The sequence below is a fragment of the Mauremys mutica genome, chromosome 3, assembly GCF_020497125.1.
Source record: "Mauremys mutica isolate MM-2020 ecotype Southern chromosome 3, ASM2049712v1, whole genome shotgun sequence".
Lineage (NCBI taxonomy): Eukaryota > Metazoa > Chordata > Testudines > Geoemydidae > Mauremys > Mauremys mutica.
The window spans coordinates 33,136,301-33,160,437 of record NC_059074.1 but is presented as its reverse complement, the minus strand read 5'-3'; the positions used below and the strand labels follow the sequence as shown (position 1 = coordinate 33,160,437).

The following is a 24,137-nucleotide window of genomic DNA, read 5'->3' as shown; positions in this document are numbered from 1 at the left end:
CCTCTAAAGTGTGGTTATGGTCAGAGAAGTGACTCACTGTAAATATGTGGTTATAAAATGACTCACTTACTTCTGCACATATCTGCCCTTCAGAGCTGAAGGGGACAATGTACAATTTCAGAGTCATGCATGCTTTTAAAGGTCTTGATCTTTTTTTGTGATAAAAGCCATATGTTTAAAAAAGACAATATCCCCTTTTTATATTTGGCTTGTATCCTCTAGCGAACTCCCCATTTCCTCCCAGTGGTGGTGTACATCGTGCCCTTCTGATGAGGTCACTGGGTCTGGTCCTGCAGTGCCATCTATGATCTGTACCCCTGTACATCTGAATATGCAAAGCAAAGCTAAAAGAGTAGGGGCTCTGCATATGGAGAAAGCATGCTGAGACTCGCCAGAAAGATGCTAATTATATTGGTGATTTGTCATACGGAATCTAGTCCAGTAGGAACTAGACTGAGACCATGAACTTAGTTGTCACAGGCCTCTGAACAACCATCAGATGGTAACAATTTTGGGCCCTATTGACTTGGACCACATTTTAACAAGCTCTGTGTCCCATCCCCTAGTCTTACTTTCCTTATGTTTTTAAAATAGTCTGTTAGTACTAATGCACGTGTAGAAATATACATGATCTAAAGTGGCTTCTTCTTTAGCTGAGGAAAACAGTAAAGTTGTGTTATTGGGTTCCCGATTTGGCAAAACATAAAACTGGGTGTAAACAGATGAAAGGAATAGACAGTACTCCACAAAAAGAAGCAGCAAAATACTAAGTACATGGAAACCCCAGTTACCTGTTGGCCTTGGAGGTCATCTGAAACCTTAAAATAATCGGAGGAAGGGGAGGTTGGACAACTGGGAGCTTCAGCTTCTGGGAGAGCTAAAGGTCTACAATGCTGAAACTAAACTCCTTCAGTGCCTCCAAACTTCTCAGAGTAGCATTTCCGCATTCAGGACAGGGCAGAGCAATGGGAGGGAAGGTGCAAGACAGGTAGGAGGAACATTGAATCCTGAGCAAGGCAGAGAATGTAGAACTGCCCACAGAGTTGGTTAAAGTCAGTGGTTTTCACTTTTTATATACAGTAGTTGAGTACAAAGATAACACTTAAATAATAGATTCTTAGTTCCTAAGAGAAATAGCATGGAATATATTAACGCTACCACTAAGAGTGCATTATGGCACGTTCAGTGTTAAACAGCTAGAGATAAATAGCAGTGTGCGGATGACTTTGGATTATTATTCTTAAACTACATGAGATCTTTAAAAAAAAAATTGCTGATAAGTTTGTGACTTGATGTATTTGTTCCTGGCCAAGTATCAAAAAAGCAGTGTAAGACTGAAGAGCCAATGTCTAAGGTACAGCTCAGATAGCTCAGAGACACATGGGACAGACACATGCTTGCCGTCATTTGACAGCTGGGATACCTGGGTAGCTAGATACACCTTTGTACACTAGTCTTTGATTACTAGTGGGGAAAAAAATTATGGGGGAGGAAAAAACCCATAACTCTGCTCCACTTTTATGCATGGCAGTTGGATATGCCAAGACAAATAGTTCTGCATAAAATAGTCTGGCATAAACACATCTATACAAAAATAATCCTAATTAAAAAAATAAAAATAAAACAGTGATCTCCTCCTAAATTCATAATCTTTGGAACACTGTATTTAATGTATATACATTTGAGACATGCCATGAGACATGCCTTTGGTAAATGAGGGGTTTATTAAATTAACAGGCTTATTTCTTAGATGTTCAATTTATTCTTTTTAACAGGTTTATGCTTAGGTATTCTCAGATTCATTTAGGTGAGCTTCACTTCTCCATTTTTCCTCCCATGCTTTAATCCTCCACCATGTATAACTGGATGTGTATTGCTTACTGTAATGGTAGACAGGAGAGCTTTTTTTTTTATGGATAGGCAAATCCATGCTGTTGGACTATTGTTGATATGGTATGAGCCAACCTCATTGTTGCATATTTTTTCCGAAGGGGAGTAAAAAAGGGGTATGATCCTTGCTATCCTTGCCAGGAATCTACTTTGTTCAGAGCTGAAGGTCCAGAATCAACTAAAAATTCACTGTGGTTTGGTTGAAACAAGATTTAAGAATCACTTTTGCATATTTCTACTAATTGGGATACATGCCCTGGTGCTACTAAAATTGAGGAACTTGTAGAAAGCAGTGCCCCTTTGGAATCATGCAGGTTGTGCTTTTTAAGTCCAAATGTTCCTGATTCGTGAAAGGACCATGCCCCCAGTGGAGTCTTTTCTGAGCTCTAGCAGTAGTGGGTGAGTGGGTGGGGGGAGCCTCTTGAAGCATGTTTCCAGTGGAATGTCAAGGTTTCCATGAATTTGTGCAATCTGGGCACCCAAGCTGGGCAATGTGGAACAGACTCCATGAAGGAACCTTTTTTCTCCTATGAGCTTTTCCATGAGAAGGTGCAGTTGGGCCTACAGATAAGTGTTCTTTGATGGTTTACATGTAGGAATTTTTGCACAGATTGGAAAGCCTGTTGTTTATGATTTAGGTTAAAAGGAACCTAAGTGTTGGTGGTGAAGCCAAATAAAAAATAAGTAAGAAGTCACCTGCAGAGAGCTTTCTAAGGAGGTGGGAATGTGCACATTGACAGCCTGGGGTTGTGCAACACATGCTATTCCTTTACCAGTCTGGCGGGGAATCGACTGAAAAGTTAATGCAGCTGAAGCCTGAGACTAAGGCTGCATTCTTTTTTCAGTGGAATCCCTTCTGCACTGTAGCAGAAGTGGGTAATGATACTGGCTGCTTTTTAAATTCCCTTTGTTCCATCTGGCAGGAAAAACAAACCTGCTCACGCTATTCTCTAATTTGGGCAAAAATATTTACTTCATTTGGACTGTCTTGGATTAGCAAACTTTAATGCTTTTTTTCCTATCCTTTAGGATTCTCAAATCCGTCAGAGTACAGCTTACAGTTTACATCAGCCTCAAGGAAACAAAGAGCATGGCACTGAAAGAAATGGTAGCCTATATAAGAAAAGTGATGGGTATGTATCATTAGACAATTACTGGAAAAAAACTGCAGTCCTGTGAGCCTATGTAATTTTAATACTAATTATACATAAACTTGAGTTAATTTTATCTTTTTTTTTAAACCAGAATCAGAAAAGTATGGCAGAAAAGGAAATGCTCAGTTAAAAATGGTTTCCTTACAATTTCCCATGGTACAGTAAGTATTTGTTTATAGTATTTTATGCATGTATTTGGTTGCTAATACAAAACAAACTATGTTGTTGTATATTTATAGTTCGGAATTAGATTCCTCATGCAGCATCTTGAATTAGATGGCTCTATCTTTTTATGGCAGCCTTGCAAAATTGCCATGAGAATTTAACAATCCAACCACAAAATCTTACCATTTGCCCTTTATTTTGCTGATAGGAAAGTAAAATACATGTTGTTTCATTGTTTTTTTTGTTCTTGGGTAAATGGGCAAGTAGAATTTTGCAAGGCCACTGTAAATATACATTAGGGGTCGCTTTTTAGATTATCCAGTATATCTTTTACAGTCAATATTGTTGTTTTGAAAGAATAAATGCTTCTTAGGGTTGATGTATCTTTGTGTAAAATTTGATTATGATCTCAATTTCTAGCTATTCGTAAGAATGAACCATCTCCCAGAAAATTTAGCTGTCAGATATGCTTGTCTTTATTAAATATGCAAGTTGCAAGTACTTTTCTCTAATAATAATATTCAATAATAGCTACAAACTCGCGGATGACAGGAAAGGCCTCGGAAGCCTGGTGAAAGGATAATGTAGTGCCCATCTTTAAAAAGGAGGAGCCGAACGATACCTGGAAAGCTACTGCACTAGAGCAATGTATAAAACATTGAATTTGCGAATACCTGAAGGCTGAAGGGGTAATCACTAGCAGCCAGCATGGATTTACCAAGAACAAATCATGCCAAACCAGCTTGATTTCCTTCTTTAACAGGGTAGCTGATTTGGTGGATAGGGGGAATATGGTGGTGGACATAATATACCTGGACTTCAGCAAGGCTTTTGACATAGTCCCACATGACATTCTGCTAAGTCTGCTAAGAAGTGCGGACTCGACAGAACTATCATTAAGTGGATACATAATTGATTGAACAACCACAAACAAAGAGTATCTATTAATGGAATGATGTCGGATTGGAGGGAGGACACAAGTGGGGTTCCACAGGGATCTGTTCTGGGTCCAGTGTTATTTAATGTCTTTATTAATTACCTACATCCAAGTCTAGAGAGCATATTGATCAAGTTTGCAGAATACACAAAGCTAGGGGGAGTTGCCAATGCTTTGGAGGACAGAGGTAAAATTAAGAGGGCTCTCAATAAATTGGAGAACTGGGCTACAGACAACAAAATGAAATTCAGCAAAGACAAATATGAGGTGCTACACTTAGCGAAGAAAAACCAAAACAAATAAAGAATGGGGGGAAACTGGCTTGGCAGCAGCACTGCTGAAAAGGATCTGGGAGTTGTGATAGATCACAACCTCAACATGAGCCAGCAATGCAATTCTCTTGCAAAAAAACAAAAACAAATGCAATTTTAGGTTGCATTAATAGAGGCATAGCATACAAGTCATGGGAGATGATAGTACTGCTTTATTCAGCGCTGGTTATGGCTCAGCTGGAGTAGTGTGTCCAGTTTTGGACACCGATGTATAGAAAGGATGTAGAGAAACTGGAAGGGATCCAAAAAGTCCTGTATTTTGGCAGGGGGTTAGACTAGATGACACTTGCAGTCCCTTCTAACCCTATGTTTCTATCATTCAGGGATCTCCATTCTTTTTAGTCGTGGCCTTGCATGGATTTAAGCGAGGAGTGCTTTCTAAGCTTTTCTCAGTTTCTGAAGCAACCATCTTGAGGCAGTAGCTGATGCCATGATATGACTCCATATACTTTATATGTTATTGCTTGTCAGGTGTTCTCTGACAATGATGGAGGATCTTTCGCTCTATCAATCATTTACCTGTAAGAGTAAATATTTTCTTGTGTGATGGGGAGTGTGTGTGTATACGCGCATGATACATATGCACAAACTTTCATTGTCCTAAATGTACTAGATTATTAGCAATCTGAAGTCTCAGGAAATTAGCAATCATACAGGCAGGTTGCAAGATAGCGATTTACTAATTCAGTGCTGAAGAAGAACAGAGACATCTCTCTTGTGTTATATCAGCAGTTGGGATTGTCTGTTGACACCTTCCTGGTTGCAATGTAACATGCAGGGATGAAAAACACAATGACAGAAACAGATTGAGCCATGTAACTAGCAATTTATGAGTGGCTCTTGGATCAAAGAGTTATGAATGAGACCTTTCTGTTTTCAAGAAACCTGAAGTTGATTGTGTACAAAAAGCCTAAGCAGGAATCTGCCAGACTTTTGCAAAAGAAAACAAAGGGAGATGCTTTAGTAATTAATGCTTTCTTTCCTTTATTCTTGGAAATTAACGTAACCTTGCCTTCTCTAGCAACACAGTTAATAGCCAGAAGAGATAGCGGGTTCATGTTCTCCATGGCTAGTTTAGGATTAACAGTTAGTTTGGTTTTATTCTGCTTGAGATGGCAATAAATCATCCCAGCAGACATCCAAATTTGCCAGTTCTACCCTTAGAACCTAGAAATCCCTTCAGTCCCTAACAGTATGCGTCTTAAAGAGGAAGAGAAGATTTAACAGTTTGGCTCTCAAGCCCTTCTTATTACTATAGCAATGTACTAAATGGTAAAATCAGCTGATTAATGGTAGTTTAGTTAATGGCCTTCTGCTCTTGCCCCATTTAAAAATCATTTACATAGTTTCTATATGAACCAACCTAGAATTCTTCAGTGTTATGTGAGAGACCTGGATGTTTCATTCCAGAAATCACCCTTTTTGCTGCCTGAGTCTGCCAAGGCTTAAAGTGTCGTGGATACAATTTATTCCTTTAAGGGGTAGGGAGATAAGGCTATAATTGATTAAGTGGCAGCATTAATTAATGCTGAAGGAGTGGGAGTTTCCATCTTTCATCTTATTGGATGATGAATTGTATTGGATTAATTGGATGTCGGGAGGGTACAGTGGTAACCTTAAAATATCTGAGGAGTGAAGCAGGTACTGTGAAAAGGTTCAGAAAACCCAAACTACTGCTATAACTGTACAGTTACACATGATATCCAGGCAGCTATCTGTGTTCTAACCAGAATGTCATCCAACTCTCCTTAGAGTAGATTTAGATGATATGATTGAAACACCAACAGGTGGTTGAACCTTTTCTAAACCAAAGTTACCGTTATTGTTGCAGTGGTGGAGGTGAGCTGGTGATAGTAACTGTAAGATACTTAAACAAACCATTTTGTGGTGTGAAAATTCTGTGATATGAGGCATCCGATTGGTGAAAAATTGCTTTTAGGTGTTGAAATGGTGGGTGTGCACTTAAATGCTAATATGGTTTTGGTATCAATACTGATGTTGACTTATTCAGTGGAATGGACTAATTTAAAGATGTTTTGAGATGTCAGTGTTTCCAAAATTAGGATGCTCACGTATTGAAGTGTTTAAAAAGTGGTTGCAGCTACTTTTCTAGATACCCAAATGCTGATAGAAAGGATTGGGAGAGTACTCCCAAACTGGGTACAAAGACCTGAAGAGGACAGGCCCAGATGTCTTCAAACTAAATTGGAAAATCTGTGCAGAAGACATCTAGGTTTGGTACTTCTAGGACTTCAGGTGTCACATCCCACCGGAAATTAGATTAATCCAGAATATGCTTTAGACTCTGAGTCCAATACGTATCTTGTGATTCCAACAAATTTTGGAATTTTTTTTAAGTACTTTTAAATTTTAAAATATTTGGTAAATACAGCAAGCTATACTAGCATGGTATAAAATAGTTCTGGCTGGTGACTTGGAAATCAAAACATAAAACATTTAGCAAACTAGTTGCTCTATTTCAAGCCTCCATTCCAGTCAGTCATCTTGTTGGGAGAGAGTTTGTTGCATCAAAATGTTTAACAAGCCAAAATCAAGAAATCTTAATGTTATGAACATTAGAGAGAGAGAGCGCACGCCAAGAAAATAGAACCAAGTTCATGTTGGTAAGAAGTTATTCGCTTGCTTAATTCTAGTTTGAAACAATGTTTGTATCTAGTAAACTAAAATAATGAAAATTTGAATTTTCTGTGAAATATATAACTTTTCATTGCCTTCTAAACAAAAATATTCAGCCTGCTTATCTGTTTGCATCCAAGACTTCTGAGGGTACAGTTTGCTTTACTTTTTCCTGTAAACATTCTGTAACTTCATTGACCCAAGACACGCATGGCTTTCCATTGTGCGAGGCTCTCAGGTTTGTTGAATAGAAGAGTGCAGATTCTACCCCTTCTTTTTAATATATAATATTCTTCACGGATACCAGGCTTGTGTAGAGGAACTTAAATCTGGAAAAAAAAATTCTTGGATAACTCTTATTTCCCTTGTTGTTGTATTCCTTTCACTATTTTATTTTTATCCTTCCTCAGCTCCGATGATGTCAGTATCACTTTTCTGACTGTTCCATCATATTTATTTATTTTATTGCAAGAGAATGTATTTGCTCTTTCTCTATTGATTTGTTCTTCCTCCTTGTTTAAGTGTATTCTTGTAAACTGATTGGTGACAATAAGTCAAGTCAGGTCTACTTTTTTAGGGATTCTCTTGTAATCCAGTAACATAACACTATTTCTTCTTTGCGTGATAGTCCCTGTTGTATTCCACTGGGGGTTATGCATGTGCACCGTGCATCTGGAGCCAAAGCATTTGAAAGTAGTGTCCGTTGGTCCACACATGTGCCCTGGCTCACTTTGTGACTCTGCCTGAGGGAATGAAGAGTGGGTGTACTGACCGCCTCTCCAGTTCCTTCTCACTGCCACATGGTCCAGGTTGGAACCTACAGTGTCCACAACTTCTGCTTCATTCTATAAAATAAGAATTGGCTAGTTTACAAATAGTTATAACAGTTTTAATAGTTTTTACAGGTTAGTATTTTATAGACCTATTAGTGTTAGATTAGACTTTCATAGGGAACCTCCCTCCCCCACATACCCTGTTTGGGTACTGGGCTATGCTTAGGACTCTGGGCTTCAAACCCTGTGCTTCCTGTCCGTGATCCTTCTCAGTGAGCGACGACCACCAGCACTGTCTGTACTGCTTTGGGGAAGCCATATTGTGGCAAGGTGCGGTATCTGCCAGTCATTCCCCAACTGTACCCAAGAAAGGCGTGAAGTTTATCTCCACAAATACACCATGGTGAAAGCCATGAGGTCTCAATCGGATCCAGCCATGAGGTCTCAATCGGATCCAGCCTGGGGACTCCCCCCAAGCACATCAGCCTGATTCAGCAAGGAGTGCGCCTCCTGCTGTGAAGTTAGATTCTGGTGTGGAAGGATCTACCCCAACAATGGGGTCTGCTCAGGAAGCCAGGAAGCACTCTCATAAGCATGAGACTAAGGGTATGTCTACACTACAGGATTATTCCGATGTTACAGAAACCGTTTAGCACGCGGCCACACTAAGCACATTAATTCGGCGGTGTGTGTCCATGTACCGAGGCTAGCGTCGATTTCCGGAGCGTTGCACTGTGGGTAGCTATCCCATAGCTATCCCATAGTTCCCGGAGTCTCCCCTGCCCATTGGAATTCTGGGTTGAGATCCCAATGCATGATGGGGCAAAAACAGTGTCGCGGGTGATTCTGGGTAAATGTCGTCACTCAATCCTTCCTCCGTGAAAGCAATGGCAGACAATCATTTCACGCCCTTTTTCCCTGGATTGCCCTGGCAGATGCCATAGCATGGCAACTATGGAGCCCGTTTAGCCTTTTATCACTGTCACCGTATGTGTACTGGATGCTGCTGACAGACGCGGTACTGCAGTGCTACACAGCAGCATTCATTCGCCTTTGCAAGGTAGCAGAGACAGTTACCAGCCCTATATCACCGTCTGCAATTGGAAATTGGCGATGGCGGTTATCAATCCTTTTGTACCGTCTGCTACTGTCATGGGTGCTCCTGGCTGGCCTCGCTGAGGTCGGCCAGGGGCGCATGGACAAAACTGGGAATGACTCCCCAGGTCATTCCCTTCTTTATGTTTTGTCTAAAAATAGAGTCAGTCCTGCCTAGAATATGGGGCAAGTCTACTAGCGAACCAGAGAGCACAGCCGCTCCGGGTCAGAGCCCCAGATATCTTGCAGGAATGATGAGCTGCATGCCATTCTAGGGGGTGCCCCTGCAACAACTCCACCCGTTGCTTCCTTCCTCCCACACCCCTCCTGGGCTACCATGTCAGTTATCCCCCCATTTGTGTGATGAAGTAATAAAGAATGCAGGAATAAGAAACACTGACTTTTTAGTGAGATAAAATGAGGGGGAGGCAGCCTCCCACTGCTATGATAGTCCAGGCAGTACAGAATCTTCATTAGACATTAAAGGGCGGGGGGAAGGCGCTTAGCCTCCAGTTGCTATGATGAGGACGGTTTTCAATCCTTCTGTACCGTTTGCTGGGAATAACAGGGAGTCATTCCCATTTTTGCCCAGGCGCCCCCGGCCGACCTCACCAAGGCCAGCCAGGAGCACTCACGGGATGATGATGAGGATGGATATCAGTCATTTTGCACTGTCTGCCACTGGGGAGGGGAGGGGATGCTGCTGTTCAGCGCTGCAGCACCCCGTCTACCAGCAGCATGCAGTAGACATAGGGTGACATTGAAAAAAGGCGAGAAACGATTTTTTTCCCTTTTCTTTTGGGGGGGAGGGGTAAATTGATGACATATACCCTGAAACACCCAGGAAAAGGTTTTTGACCTTTCAGGCATTGGGAGCTCAGCCAAGAAGCAAATGCTTTTTGGAGACTGCGGGGACTATGGGATAGCTGGAGTCCTCAGTCCCTCCTCCCTCCCTCCTTGAGCGTCCATTTGATTCTTTGGCTTTCCGTTACGGTTGTCACGCAGCACTGTGCTGAGTCCCTGCTGTGGCCTCTGTGTATCATAGCCTGGAGATGTTTTCAAATGCTTTGGCATTTTGTCTTCTGTAACGTAGCTCTGATAGAACAGATTTGTCTCCCCATACAGCGATCATATCCAGTATCTCCTGTACGGTCCATGCTGGAGCTCTTTTTGGATTTGGGACTGCATCGCCACCCGTGCTGATCAGAGCTCCACGCTGGGCAAACAAGAAATGAAATTCAAAAGTTCGTGGGGCTTTTCCTGTCTACCTGGCCAGTGCATCCGAGTTCAGATCGCTTTCCAGAGTGGTCACAATGGTGCACTGTGGGATACCGCCCGGAGGCCAATACAGTTGAATTGTGGCCACATTAACCCTAATCCGACATGGCAATACTGATTTCAGCGCTACTCCTCTTGTCGGGGAGGAGTACAGAAATCGGTTTTAAGAGCTCTTTAGATCGATATAAAGGGCTTCGTTGTGTGGACGGGTGCAAGGTTAATTCGGTTTAATGCTGCTAAATTCGGTTTAAACGCATAGTGTAGACCAGGCATAAGTCTTCCTGGAAATCCACTTCAAAGAAGTTGGATTCAGCTGTAAGCAAGCCCATCAGCTTGGCCCATGTGGACTTAGGATATCCTAAATCCCAGAGGCACAACAAGAAAGCTGCTGGTACCCCATGCCATAGGGGCCCCTCTGACCACTTATCAACCCTCCTAATGGCCATACTGGGGGGCCTTGGGACCAGTACTCCTTTGAAGAGTTAATCTGATCTTCCAGGAAGTCAGATCTGCCCCTGGATCCAACAGAGGAGGAGGAATATTACGCTCTGGATGAAGCAGTGATTCCTATGTCCCTTGCCCCTTCAGCTCCCTGATGACTTCAGGCAGTTCCAGGACTTTCTCCACAGAGTTGCTGAAGAGCTTCAGATTCCTTTTGAGGAGATCCAGGACTCCCAGGACAAACTCTTAGACATCCTCCATGCATATGAATTCAACAGAATAGCTTGTGGATCACCTCAGCAGGTCCTTCTCCACTCACACGGGTGGTCCCTTAGTCCGGACATCACAAAAGACATCTTCCAGAGATGGGGGACTCCCCTTATAGACCTGATTGGTACCCGTGACAACAGGAAATGCCATCAGTTTTGCTCCCTGAGGGGCCACAGCCACGGGTCTCTTACGGACACCTTCCTGTTGACATGGACAACTTATGTATACTACATCTTCCCCCCATTCCTCTAATTCACAAGGTTCTGTTGAAGATCAAGCAGGACCAAGCACGGGTCATTCTTATAGCCCCAGCGTGGCCCAGACAACACTTGTTCACCACTCTCTTCAGCCTTTCATTGGACCCCCACATCCGACTCCCACTGAATCTGGACCTGATCACCCAGGATCATGGTCAGCTGCGGCACCTGAACCTCAGCTCTCTTCATCTGACCGCCTGGAACCTTCATGGCTGAATTCTGAAGAGCAAGCTTGCGCAGAGTAGAGTCCTACTAGGCAATAGAAAACTCTCCACCAGGGAAATTTACCTGGCAAATTGGAAATGATTCTCCATCTGGTCTTCCGGATGTGGGGTTCTGCCTACGCAGTGCTTATTGCAGCTTGTTTTGGAGTACCTTCTACTCTTGAAACAATGTCTGACCCTTTCTTCAATCAAGGTCCACCTGGTGGCCAGGTCGATTATTTTGCACAAAGTGGTAATTCGTTTCCTCAAAGGCCTGGAGAGGGTGTTCCCTCAGATAAAGGAACCAATCACTCCTTGGGACTTAAATCTTGTCCCGTCAAAGCTGAAGGGCCTGCCCTTCGAGCCGCTAGTAACATAGCAATAGCTGAGAGAATGAAGGAGCTCGCCATCTCTGCTCAGAGGATTTTGTCTTGGATCACTTTGTGTATTTGGGCATGTTACAACCTTGCGGGGGTCCCTCTCCCACCTAACCTGACTGCTCACTCCACAAGATCTCAAGCCTCTTAGGCTGCTCTCCTTGCTCAACTTCTTATTTAAGATATCTGCAGGACAGCAACCTGATCCTCCATGCACATATACTCGTCACACTGTGCCATTACCCAACAAGAGATGAGGCCTATTTTGGCCGCATGGTGTTGCAGTCAGCTTGTCCTTGAACTCCAAGCCCACGTGCTGTGCAACTGCTTGAGAGTCACCTACATCGGAATGGACATGTGCATGCACTTGAAGAAAAAATGGTTATTAACCTTTCTGCAACTGTTCTTCGAGATGTGTTGCATATATCCATTCCAAGGCCTACCTGGCGTCCCTTCTCTCAGAGTGGTTGGTAAGAAGATACTGAAGGGATGTGGAGTTGGCAAGGCCCCTTATACCGGCGCTATGAGCAGGCGGTACTCAGGGGCACTAGAGCCGATCTGACGGATACCACTAAGGGAAAAATGCTGGCAACTGTGCCTGGGGTATGCACACATCTGTGGTTTTTTTGTTTTTTGTTTTTTTTCCCCTCACCCCACTCCCAACACACTGGTCATCAGGTCCGCTTCTGAAATTGCTAGAGAGTAACATCTTTGGTCTACTTTTGCTGATGGAGGGCAAACGCCTGGATCTGCTGGAAAGTAGTCTTCTCATTATCCAGCCTCCATTTCAGGATAGCCAATTACCAGGCGCTAATAGTTAAATACAATTTCCTGATCTACGCAATGTTTGAGGAGTTGATTGACAGCATTCCACAGCAGGACAGAGCTTGTTTTCTGATAGACGAAGGCAAACTCATAGCCAGGACCACTCTCCAATCTGTAATTGATGCCGCTGATATTTCCTCTAGAGCTGTAGCTACTGCCATTATCCACAGGGAATCATGTCTCCATGGGGTTGCATAAGAAGGTCCAGAATACCATCAAGGACCTCCCCTTTGAATCACACCTTTTCAACCAGAAGACAGATGAGTCCCTCCATACCATGAAGGATTCTAGGGCTACCCTCCGCTTGCTTGGTATATACACGCTTGCCCCTAAGAGGAAGTTTCACAGCCCATTGGTCTAGATCTAGGCATATGGCTCGGCAGTTTTTCCATCAGAGACCATATGAGCCACTACATAAGAGACAGAGGGTTCAAAAGTCCTGCTTCCCTACACCCTCTGCAACAGGCTCTGCATATCATTCTCAGCCTCCGTCTCCACATTATTTTTTGTGGGAACTCAAGAGTCACGAAACACTAAGTCCAACACCTCATGACCCCCACGCGCCATGTGTGGGTTGGCTAGCACTCTTATTGCACTCCAGGTGTTGAAAAACAACGGACAAGTGGGTGCTGAATGTCATCCTTTCTGGCTATATGATAGTTTGCATCCCTACCGCCTCCAAAAAAAACCCTCTCTGCCCACTTCAGGGACCCCTGTCATGAGAGTATTCTTAAACAAGAGGTGAACTCCTTACTGTAGCAAGGAGCAATAGAACATATCCCTTCTCAGTACCAGGGCAGAAGATTTTACTTGACTTACTTCCTGGTACCCAAAAAGAAGGGTGGTTGGAGACCAATCCTTGACCTCTGCCATCTGAACCACTTCATTCACAGACTCAGATTTTGCATGGTCACACTGGCAACTATAATCCCATCTTTAGGAAAGACCATGTGATTTACAGCTCTTTTCATGAAGGACACTTACTTTCACATAGACATTTATCCTGCCCACAGACGCTTCCTCAGCTTCATGGTGGGTTCTGACTATTTTCAGTACAGAGTACTCCTTTTTGGAATAGACTCTCCCCAGAGTCTTTACCAAGATATTCTTGGTAGTAGCAGCCCATGTGAGACATTGTAGTCTCATTATCTTCCACTGCCTCGACAACTGGCACCAAGTCCCGCCAGGAAGTCTATGCATCAGCTCGCTGGGAGTCAGCATAAACACGGGAAGATGTGTTATGTTGTTCTCTCCTCCCTCCCCCCAGTCTTTGAACTTCATCAAGGCAAACTTGAATTCTGTCACTGCAAGAGAGTTCCTGCCCAGGACAGGTTCCAGGCCATGAACAAATCATAGCTCACCTCACAAACAACGCTGAAATACAGGTCAAGTCCTATATGTGTCTCCTAGGTCATCTGGCCTCATGCACCTACATCACCCCATTTCGAAGACTCCACCTTTGTTGCCTTCAGACGTGACTGTAATCAATATTGTGTCTCCTTTGCTGTGGTTGACAAATCCTCATCAGGTATGCGTGGGCGTACCCTTTCACCCTTCCTCTCCAGACAGGACCATTATTACAGATACATCCCTATGAGATTGGGGAGCCCACATGAACAGCCACACCGCACAAGATACCTGGATGTCTCGAGAGTTCAGGATGCACATCAGTATTCTGGAGTTGTGTGCAGTCCAGAAGGCATGTGAGTCCTTTCTTCCATTCATCTACGCTCAGCATGTCCTTATAAATGTCAGACAACATTAAGACTGTCTTCTACATCAGCAAGCTGGGTGGAGTGAGATCCGCCTTCCTGTGTGCAGAAGCAGTCAGTCTCTGGAATTGGTGCATCAGCAGTCAAATCACCCTATCAGCAACCTACCTTCCGGGAAAGCAAAGTCTGCTTGCAAATTCCCATAGCAGACATTTTACAGTCAACCATGAGTGGGAAGTCCATGACTTGGTACTGTTCAATATTTTCATTCTTGGGGGAACCCCAACCAGGGATCTGTTCACTTCTCAAGAAAACAGAAAATGCACCACATATTGCTCCAGAGGAGCTCTTCGTCACAACTCCCAGGGTGATGCTCTATTTCTTCCTTGGTCAAACCACCTCAATTATGCCTTCCCTCTGCTACCGCTCCTGCCATGAGTTCTACGCAAAATCTGTCAGGACAGAGAAGGGGTCACCCTGATCCTGGGCCCTTCTGGTTTCCCAACCTCCTACGCATGTCATCTCAACCACCAATCATCGTCCCAACATTTCCCAAGCCCCTGACCCATTGGAACGGCAAGATGATGCAACCTGAGCTGCGTCCACTCCACCTCAGGTCTTGGTATTTGGATGGGCATCATCCTTAGAATGTTCATGTTCCACAGCCATATGAGAAATCCTCTTTAATAGAAAAAAGGACTCTACTAGAAAATGTAACCTAATTAAGTGGAAGTGCTTTTCTTCTTGGGCCCATCAAAGTGGCATTCTCCCAGAAACTGCACATACTCCTCATCTTGTACCATATCCTATCTCTGAGGATATCGGGTTTGTCCATCAGTTCCTTCCGAGTCCACTTGGCTGCGATCAGTGCATATGATCCACTTTCTTGGGACTACTTGATCTTCGCACATCCACAGACAAATAGATTCTGGAAAGGTTAATAACTTTCCCACCTATTCAGAAGCCTACTCCCCAGTGGGACTTAAACACTGTTCTTTCAGTACTCACATATCCCCACTTTGAACCTTTAGTTTCTTGCTTCATGTGTCTCCTTTTCATGAAGGTTGCTTTTCTTGTAGCCATCATCTCAGCTAGAAGGCTTGGCGAATTTGGAACAATGATGTCAGATCCTCTGTACATTATATTCCATAAGGATATGGTTTCTTTGCATCTACTCCCCAAATTCACCTCTGAGTAGTTTTGGAATTTCACCTTAACCAATCAATTCACTTTTCTGTGTTTTTCCCAAAACTGCATGCTTTTTACCTGCAGAGAACAAATCAATTGGGAAGTACCCGAGACTATTCATTGTTATAGCAGAGTCAGAGGGCATGTCCTCTCTATGCAGAGAATCTCCAAGTGGATCTCTGGCTGCGTTCTGTTCCATCAGCTATCGAACCTCCCTCACCCTCACTACTCCCCATGGGGTAAGATCTCATTCCACCCAAGGGTAAGCAACAACTGTGGCATCTCTTCAGAAGGTACCGCTCCTGGACATCTGTAAAGCGGCCACATGGGGCTCTCTTCACATTTCTCTGCTGCAGTATGCATGCATAACCCACAGTGGAATACAGATAGGGACCACCCATCTCAAAGAACCTCCAGTTATAAGTAAATAATATCCTCATACCAGCTTGGTTTTATAAAAATTTGTTTGTATATTGTAAAGCCTTATTTTCTTGTATCAGATTGGTAGGTTAAACAGATAACCATGCTTATTGTTGTGACCTGTTAAGTTCTTTTTGATCTATGTTATGCATTATTCTGTCCTTGCAAATTTCTTTACCAGATTATTTAAACTAATTTTGGTCCACAGAAGCAATAACTGCCCTCATTTAATTTGATTTCTGATTTAATTGCTCTAGTAAAGTGTATAGATAGTTTTTGTTTGTAGTGATGTGTGTGATTCCTGGATTTCAGCCATCAAGATGGTGTCCTCATACACTGGAGGGAGGGGGAACTATTTTGGGGAGAAAGTTGATAAATTTTTTGACATCTCCATTGCCCTTTTACGTTTTTTTTTAGGAAGACCTATTGTTAGATTTTACTTTTAATGAAATATGCCACTTTTATTCAAAGAGAAATTGATAATGGGAAAGAGGATCCCTGTCTGGAAGTGCTGAATCTTGGGACTACATACTATTTTGATTGTCTTGCTTTTAGGATGTCTTTGGTAGCTCATCCTCCCCTCTCCCCCCCCCCCCCCAAAAAAAAGGAAAGAAAAGAAAAAGAAGAGTATATGCTTATTTTTAGAGAGTTCTGTAGTGAACTGTTTATTCTCCAGCAGTGTGGCTTTATAATATATGGGAGAGGAGACAATTACTTGTTTTTCTAAAGGAACTATAGTAATAACAATAATAGAGCCACACTTTCCCTCCCTCCTGCCTACTAGAAGTAGTAATGGAAATATTACTAGAATGGAAATTATTTCATTTGATTAGAAATATTGTAATGATCAAGGCAGCTATTGCCTTTGTTATGTCTGTTCCCTTCAGACAATTATTACGGTAAGTTAACCGAAGAGATTATTTATAAAATGGGACTAGACCCATCGTTTACAGTTAGACTCCCTTCACTTTCACCCTACACCTAATTACACCCATTGTGTCAATAGGTAAGGGAGTCTAGGTTACGTACTTGGGAACCAGAAAAAAATATAAATTAAAGTATTCCTTGCCCTACTCTTGTCTGATACCCCAAAGATATGGGTGCTAGCCAGTTTTGGAAACTTTGTGGTCATACTCAGATGTCTTGTAATAGAATAGTATGCTTAGCTGCAGGCAGATTCTACCTACAGACAAGCAAATTCTTAATCCATATGCATCTTACTAAGGGATATTACTTTGTGTGTTTTTTATCTTTAAATAGGCTAACCGACCTCCTGCAAAACTCAATCTGTTAACTTGCCAAGTGAAAACAAACCCAGAAGAGAAAAAATGTTTTGACCTCATATCACGTAGGTTTGTTGTTTAGTTCCTTAGGTCTTTACCTCTAGTAAACATCCAAGGTTCAAAGATTATTTCAGAAAATGTATCTCATTTAAAATATTAGTTTAATGTATGTGCAATGTGTTACCGTTATGACATTCCCTCTTTAAAACTCTTTGCCTTTCATCTCTTTCTCATAATGTTTCTTACTAAACTTGTTCATTCGCAAAACTATTTATGTTTAAACATGTGCTTGTTCCTTCATTTCACATTATCTTACATCATCCTTCAGTGGGGTCACAGTGCTGAAGTAGTAACAACTACAGTGTTTCCAAGATCAGTTATGATGTCCTAATTGCAGAGTAATTAGTTTAATACAGACTCAAACAAAAGACTTAGAGCTGTGATAGAAAATTTCGTTATTCAATTATAAGTGTATTAACAAACAAAAGACTTAGAGTGGGACGGAAAATTTCTTTATTAAATATATGTGTATTAACGTATTAGTGTCGTTAATAATCACAGAAAAAGCAATGAAAATACTTTTCCTAAAAATTGATTGATATTGCTTAATTGTAAAATGCCCAAATTAAAGATACAAAATATGAACATTAAAGATTTGTATTATAAAACTTATACTAGGATTAAATGTAATTGAATAGTGGAGTTTTTTCTTTTGTTTGAGTATTCGAACATTTTTATGTTGTTTTTATTAAGTTAATAAAATGCATGCAGTACATATTACAAGAATATGTACATGTATACTATAAAATGGGTGAAACTTACAATTTTTTTCCTTTGTTACCTATCATTAATGTCTCAAATGTACATAGTGGACCAAATTTTCTGCATGTTTAAGTGGGGGAAATGCTATTGAAATCAATGGACCTGTATCTATTTACACCAGCAAAAATATGGCTTTCATATTCAGCTTTATCCCATTGAAATGTTCATTTTCTGTTTTTATACAAACGTAACAAAGAACGAACCGTAACATAGTAAAACCTTTTTCCAGGATGGGGGGTGGCGGGGGGGAAAGGAGGAGGAAACTAAAAATAGACGCACATGTTCCAAATGGAGTGGCTGACATAATGGACTGATCCACTGTAGAGTTCCAACTTTTATACCTAGAATGGATGTAACTTTTCAGATATATTAAGACTAAATCTTGTAGGCCAGTATCTCTGTTGACTTCCTCAAAATAAAAATATATTGTAATCTGTACAGTGTTACACTTGAATAATTCAAGGCCAGGGTGTCTCTTTTTTTTTTTTTTTTTAAATAACTACCCTGTTTACCAGTAACCAAAGCTGTTAACTCCTCCACAAGAAGGTGCATCTTAATAACTTCTGGTATTTTTATTTTGTTTTTAAACCCAGTTGTTACCTGATAAAATATAATTGCACAATTATCTTTTTTTGCTTTTGGAAACCTCTGGATTATTTTATACCAGTCTGTATCCTCTACCCCGATTTTTAAGATTTTGAATAAAAGAGTCATGTTTAACTACTTTACAAATAATCAGTCTAGATCTAGCTACATACATGGGGTAGACCCTAATTCTGCAATTTAGTCATCTGAGTAGATTCCTGTTTCCCTGCAGAATTCCATTGATTTCAAGTCACTGGGGTTTTGCAGGGACTTAAGGCAGGTTTTCACTACCCGCCAGATTGGCGGGTAGTGATCGATCTATCGGGGGTTGATTTATCGTGTCTAGTGTAGATGCGATAAAATCGATCCCCGATTGCGCTCCCCGTTGACTCCAGAACTCCAGCTCGCGAGAGGAGGAAGTGGAGTTGACGGGGGAGCGGCAGCGGTCGACTTGCCGCCGTCCTCACGGCCAGGTAAGTTGACCTAAGATACGCCGACTTTAGCTACACTATTTGCATAGCTGAAGTTGTGTATCTTAGGTTGACCCCCCCGCTAGTGTAGACCTGGGCTCAGAGTTCTATCACACAGAATTAATTGCAAGATAAGGGACTTTGTTTGCTAACATTAAAAATGTTATCAAAAAAGACACACATTTTTTTACCTTAATATTTAACTAAATTGTGGCATCAAGGGGTAAAATTTCCAGAAGTGCCTACGTGACTTTGGAGCTTAATCCCATTTTCAAAAGTGACTTTAGCATTTAGGAGCCTAAGTCTCATTGACTTTCAGTGAGGCTTAATTTCTTAAATCATGAAAGCACTTCAGAAATTTTTACCTTGTATTGTTATTTGGTTTGGTGTACAAGTTATGAATTATAATGATGATTTGCTTCACTCTTCAATAAGCACTGCACCTTCCACACCTTTGCTCCTATGTCTTTCTCTTTTCTTTCCTTCTACTCTGCCTCTTATAGTTTCTTTATTTTCCATTCTCTTTCCAAAGCTGTATTTGCCGGTTGGCAGTGGGTTTCAACAGCACTTATCGAACATAGCACCGGCTTGTTGATTTTTTTTTTCTTCCAATTTTTTAAAAAAGAAAAACAAAAGATTTGGAATTTTAAATTCAATCTTCCTTATTTTGTCTTTTTAAGTAAAAAGCAAATGTGCTGAAGTGCTTATCTTGGGGAAGAGGCATAACCTCAAATGTAATTCCATCTCCTTTTTCCCTCCTTCATTTGGTATCCACCCTCCATAATTTTGGCAACAGCCTCGATCCTGAATTTTGTCTGTCTATAATTTGCTTGCAAAACTGCTTATCACCACTTCTTTACCACTGCCTCTGCTCAACTATTGATGTCATCATTTATACTTTCATCTTCACCATATCTGTTGCACCTCCCTTCTCTGTGGATTCCCAAGTCCCACTTCATCAGCATATGCAGAATATTGCTGTGGACCTTATCCCATGTACAGAGAAGAGTAATCATTTCATAATTTCCCCCAATCATTCCACTGTTTCTTTTTATATTAGGATTCAGTTACAAAAAATGCCCTCTTTTGTGTTAAAACCATCTGCAGACTTGCTTCAGCCTACTTCTAAAATCCAGCACCTCTCTACCCCATTTCTCACTAGGTACTGGCTTCCTTTCTGTCCCTTCACACAGTCTCACCATTCTTGGCATGAGAGCCTTCTCTACAGTTTCTCTCAGCTGGAACAGCTTTTTCCTTATCTCTCTGCCTTGATGACTTTGCAACTCATGTAAATGATAGATGAAACCCTCTTTTTTCTGTTTCTTGCTTTACTTACATAATTCATCTTCTCCTTTAGCTGTTTTTTTTGTTTGCATTAATTCGATATTCTGTATTACTTAACTCTTTAAAATTTTTATTTCTTTTCCAAAGACTTAGTCAATTGTAAATTTGTTATTATAGAATTATGGTAATGATGTTATAGTTATTGAAGCAGAGGAAAGTCCTTCATATCCGATTTTTTAAAAAATATTTGCCATTTGGTTGAAATTCCTAATATCTGCTCTTAGCGCAGAGGTGAACTTTTTTGTGTGTGTGCCTGAAAACTTTAATAAAAGTCCATTAGGCCATTTTTGAGTTACCAAGGCAGGAAAACTCACTCACAAAATTTTCAGGTTCTTTTTATGTGCTCAAATGACTGTTTGGCTTTTTTTATTTGTTCCCCATGGACTTGTCTTCACTTGTCTTCTTTGCAAAAGTTATTATTTTATCCTGTGGCTTGTATGGGAAAGGCACAACTTCTAACTGATGAAGTCAGTTTCTAAAGGAAGACAGCTGCTATTTTAAAAACTGCAATATGAAGGCGCAGTGAGGATGGCTTCTAAACAAAGATATAAATGTGTAATATACATAATATTGGTAAAATTCACCCCTATCCCGAAGGTCTGTTGAACCACTTAAGACCTCCACACAGCAGTGAATGTCACCTAAATGTGATTTTTTTTTCCCCACCCAATTACCGCCTTTCCAATGGTGAGAAAAGAGAGGTCAATAGTCAATTATAAGCAAATTATAGCATTTCTGAGACCATATCTCTATATTCAGTATTCAATATTGGGTCAATATATATTGTTATGCAGATGACAGAACCTATCACTTTCAAGCAGAAGATGAACAAGAGTGTCAAATGTGAGTTACTTCACTTCTTTTGTTTCTGGTGTTGCTATTCTACTGTTACGTTTCATTAAACTTTAGACGCCTATAACATTTTGAACAGCAAAATATTGCTATTGTTTTTAGATGGACATCTGTGCTACAGAACAGCAAAGAAGAAGCTTTAAATAATGCATTCAAAGGTGATGATAACACAGGAGAAAATAATATTGTCCAAGAACTGACAAAAGAAATTATATCTGAGGTTCAGAGGATGACAGGAAATGATGTGTGTTGTGACTGTGGAGCACAAGGTGACTAATTTAAAGTATTCTTTCAGTGCATTTCTAATTGGTAAAATTATATTTCTATTAAGAGTGTTTAAGCTGTTGATTGATATTATTCCCTTTTCTCTTGAATTCAATTACCCATCTAGCAGAATATGCTAACAACGTAATTGTAGAAGTTCATTAAGATGGATTTGCTAAATCCTATTGTCAGTTTAAAAAAAAGCTTTTTGCCTTTCTCCTATAGATTCTGATAATTAGCCAGGCTAATGTTACTTTTGATGCAGTAATTACAATATCATATATTATTGTTGAGCCCTCCATTATATAATTTAAATTTTACTGTTAATAATTTTTGTTAATATTTATTTTTTAATTGTTCTGCTTGGTTTTGAGAACTGGCCAGAGGATGATTCTGAGACTGTACGTTCATTTGAAAACAGTGCACCTGCTTGACTGTGTTTTGCAGTGTGTAATTTTCCCTCTTGATTGGTATTGTTGATCAGTGAAATTCTGTTGTAATCCTTTTTAAACAGTTTTTAATTCCTGCTGTTCCCACTTTTTTATATGACATAGCTCAGAAGCACTACTTCCTTTAGTGACTGTCACTTTAGCTGAAAACACCAGATCTTGTTTTTCTTTTCGTTTCACTGATCTGAATCAGTAGTAACTCAATTAGTTAGTTAGTTTGGTGTATAACTGTGTAGCATGACAGGCATTCACTGCTGCCGTGCCTCCTGCTGGTCATCCGGGAATTAGCTCAGTTCCATCCTCGGAGCGCCTCCTGTTGGCCAGTGTCTTCCTACTGGTGCCTGCTTTCTCCTGATCTCCATCACTGAGCACTTCAGGCCCTCTATCCCTCCCAGACCCTGGTGCCCCTTACTTTGTGGTGCTGCCCCACAGCAGTGCCCCCACACTCTGGGTCTCCCTTCCCCAGGAAACCCCAATCCCCTAAGCCCATCTCACTTCAGTGACCCACTGCCAGTCCTTATCTAGCCTCTTCCCTCAGGGGCAAACTGCAGTCTGAAGAGGCCACTCATCATTGGCAAAGGGTTTGGACCTGCTGCCTTTCTAGCCCCAGATGCTTCCCTGCAGCCCTAGTACCTCCCCTGGCCTTTAGCAAGGCCTCAGCCTGGGGACTCACCAGGCCAGAGCACCCCAGCTCTGCCTGCCTTTTCCCAGCCCTGCCCTGTCTCAGATACCCTGCTTACTCTCCCAGGCAGCCTGGTCCTCTCTGCTCCTCAGCTGGAGCAAGAGTCTCTTACTCCCTCAGCCTGACCTTTTATCAGGGTCAGCTGGACCCTAATTGGGTGTGGCCACCCTGGTGGCTGTTTACCCAACCAGCCTCGCTTGGCTGCCTTTAACCCCTTTCTAAGTGGAGCAGGATGACCACCCCGCTACAAACTAGTATGAGAAGAGTCAGTCCTCCTGCCTCTGAAAGGGCTAGTTCAGTGGAGCTGGGGTCAAACATTGTTCAAGAGTTACAGAACTGTTTAGATCTTAAAAAATGAATGATTTTCATTTGACGTGTAGGGAAAAGAAGAAAGGGAGAATGTTGTGGAGAGATGAGTATTAGGTAGAGAGAGTTTCCTTAATGTCTCTGAAATGTTTTCTTGAGGATCCTTTGTGTCATGGTGAAGTATTTATTTTCATGTTACTGCTGTTGCCCTTAGACTAAAATATATACTCCAGAAAACAAAAATGGGCAGTGTGGCAAATTGCCGGCACTATTATGATGGGTCTCGCGCTTTCTGTTCTTTGGGGGGGTTCAGGGCACCATTTCTTGCCCCTGAATCGGAATATTAATTGCCCCACTAGTGTCTTTGAGGAGGGGAGTGGAGAGGGAGGGACCTGGGCCCGCCCTCTACTCCAGGTCCCAGCCCAGGGGCCCTGAGGATAGTGGTGAACCACTTGAACTGGCGGTTCCTTCCCCTGGGCTACTTCCCTCTCCTGCCCTTCAGCTTGGGGCGGGGGGGGGGGGGCTTTCTGTCCTCCCTCTGCACAAGCCAGGTGCTCCTTACCTAGGGTCTTGGACTTCTTAGCCCACCGCAGCACTTCTCCAAACTTTCCTCTGCTTTCTCTTCAAACTGTTCTCTGCTCCAATACCAATCCTTTCTGCTCCAACTCCCACACTGTTTGATTGAAGCAGGGGGGTTTTATCATGTGACTGACTGCAGGTACTCTAATTGGCTTCAGGTGCTCTAATTGGCTTCCGGTGCTCTAGTTAATCTATAGCAAACTTTCTTCCCCTTACAGGGAATAAGGCTCCCTTGTAACACTCTCCTGCTGCCCTCTGGCCATGCTGTATCACATAAGCTAGGTATTATTATTACTTATATTACAATAGCAGCCTCAGGCCCTAATCTGGAGTTTTGTCCCATAATGTTAGCTACTGTACAAATACAGCCCCCAATCCTGCAAAGACTGAGGCACATGAGTAACTGTATACATAAGAGCAATTCCATTAAGGGGCCACAGAGATAGACACAGACCCCTTCCTAAGGAATTTAACATGTAAAGCTCACATTTTGACTTCATTTCCATATTATTAATCTTTACAGTGCAATCATTACCTAACCAAATTT

The 24,137-nt window shown here is 41.7% G+C and overlaps 1 protein-coding gene across 4 annotated transcripts in view; it reads left to right on the top strand.

The window, feature by feature from the left end:
- The window catches only part of ASAP2 (ArfGAP with SH3 domain, ankyrin repeat and PH domain 2), a 169,328-nt gene that overhangs the window by 82,434 nt on the left and 62,757 nt on the right, over positions 1-24,137 (top strand). For all 4 annotated transcript variants that reach the window (XM_045011502.1, XM_045011499.1, XM_045011500.1 and 1 more), the window contains exons 10-14: positions 2,920-3,023; positions 3,136-3,205; positions 17,215-17,302; positions 21,253-21,301; positions 21,413-21,579. In XM_045011502.1, coding sequence (XP_044867437.1) covers positions 2,920-3,023; positions 3,136-3,205; positions 17,215-17,302; positions 21,253-21,301; positions 21,413-21,579 — 478 coding nt within the window. The remainder of the gene's footprint in view (positions 1-2,919; positions 3,024-3,135; positions 3,206-17,214; positions 17,303-21,252; positions 21,302-21,412; positions 21,580-24,137) is intronic.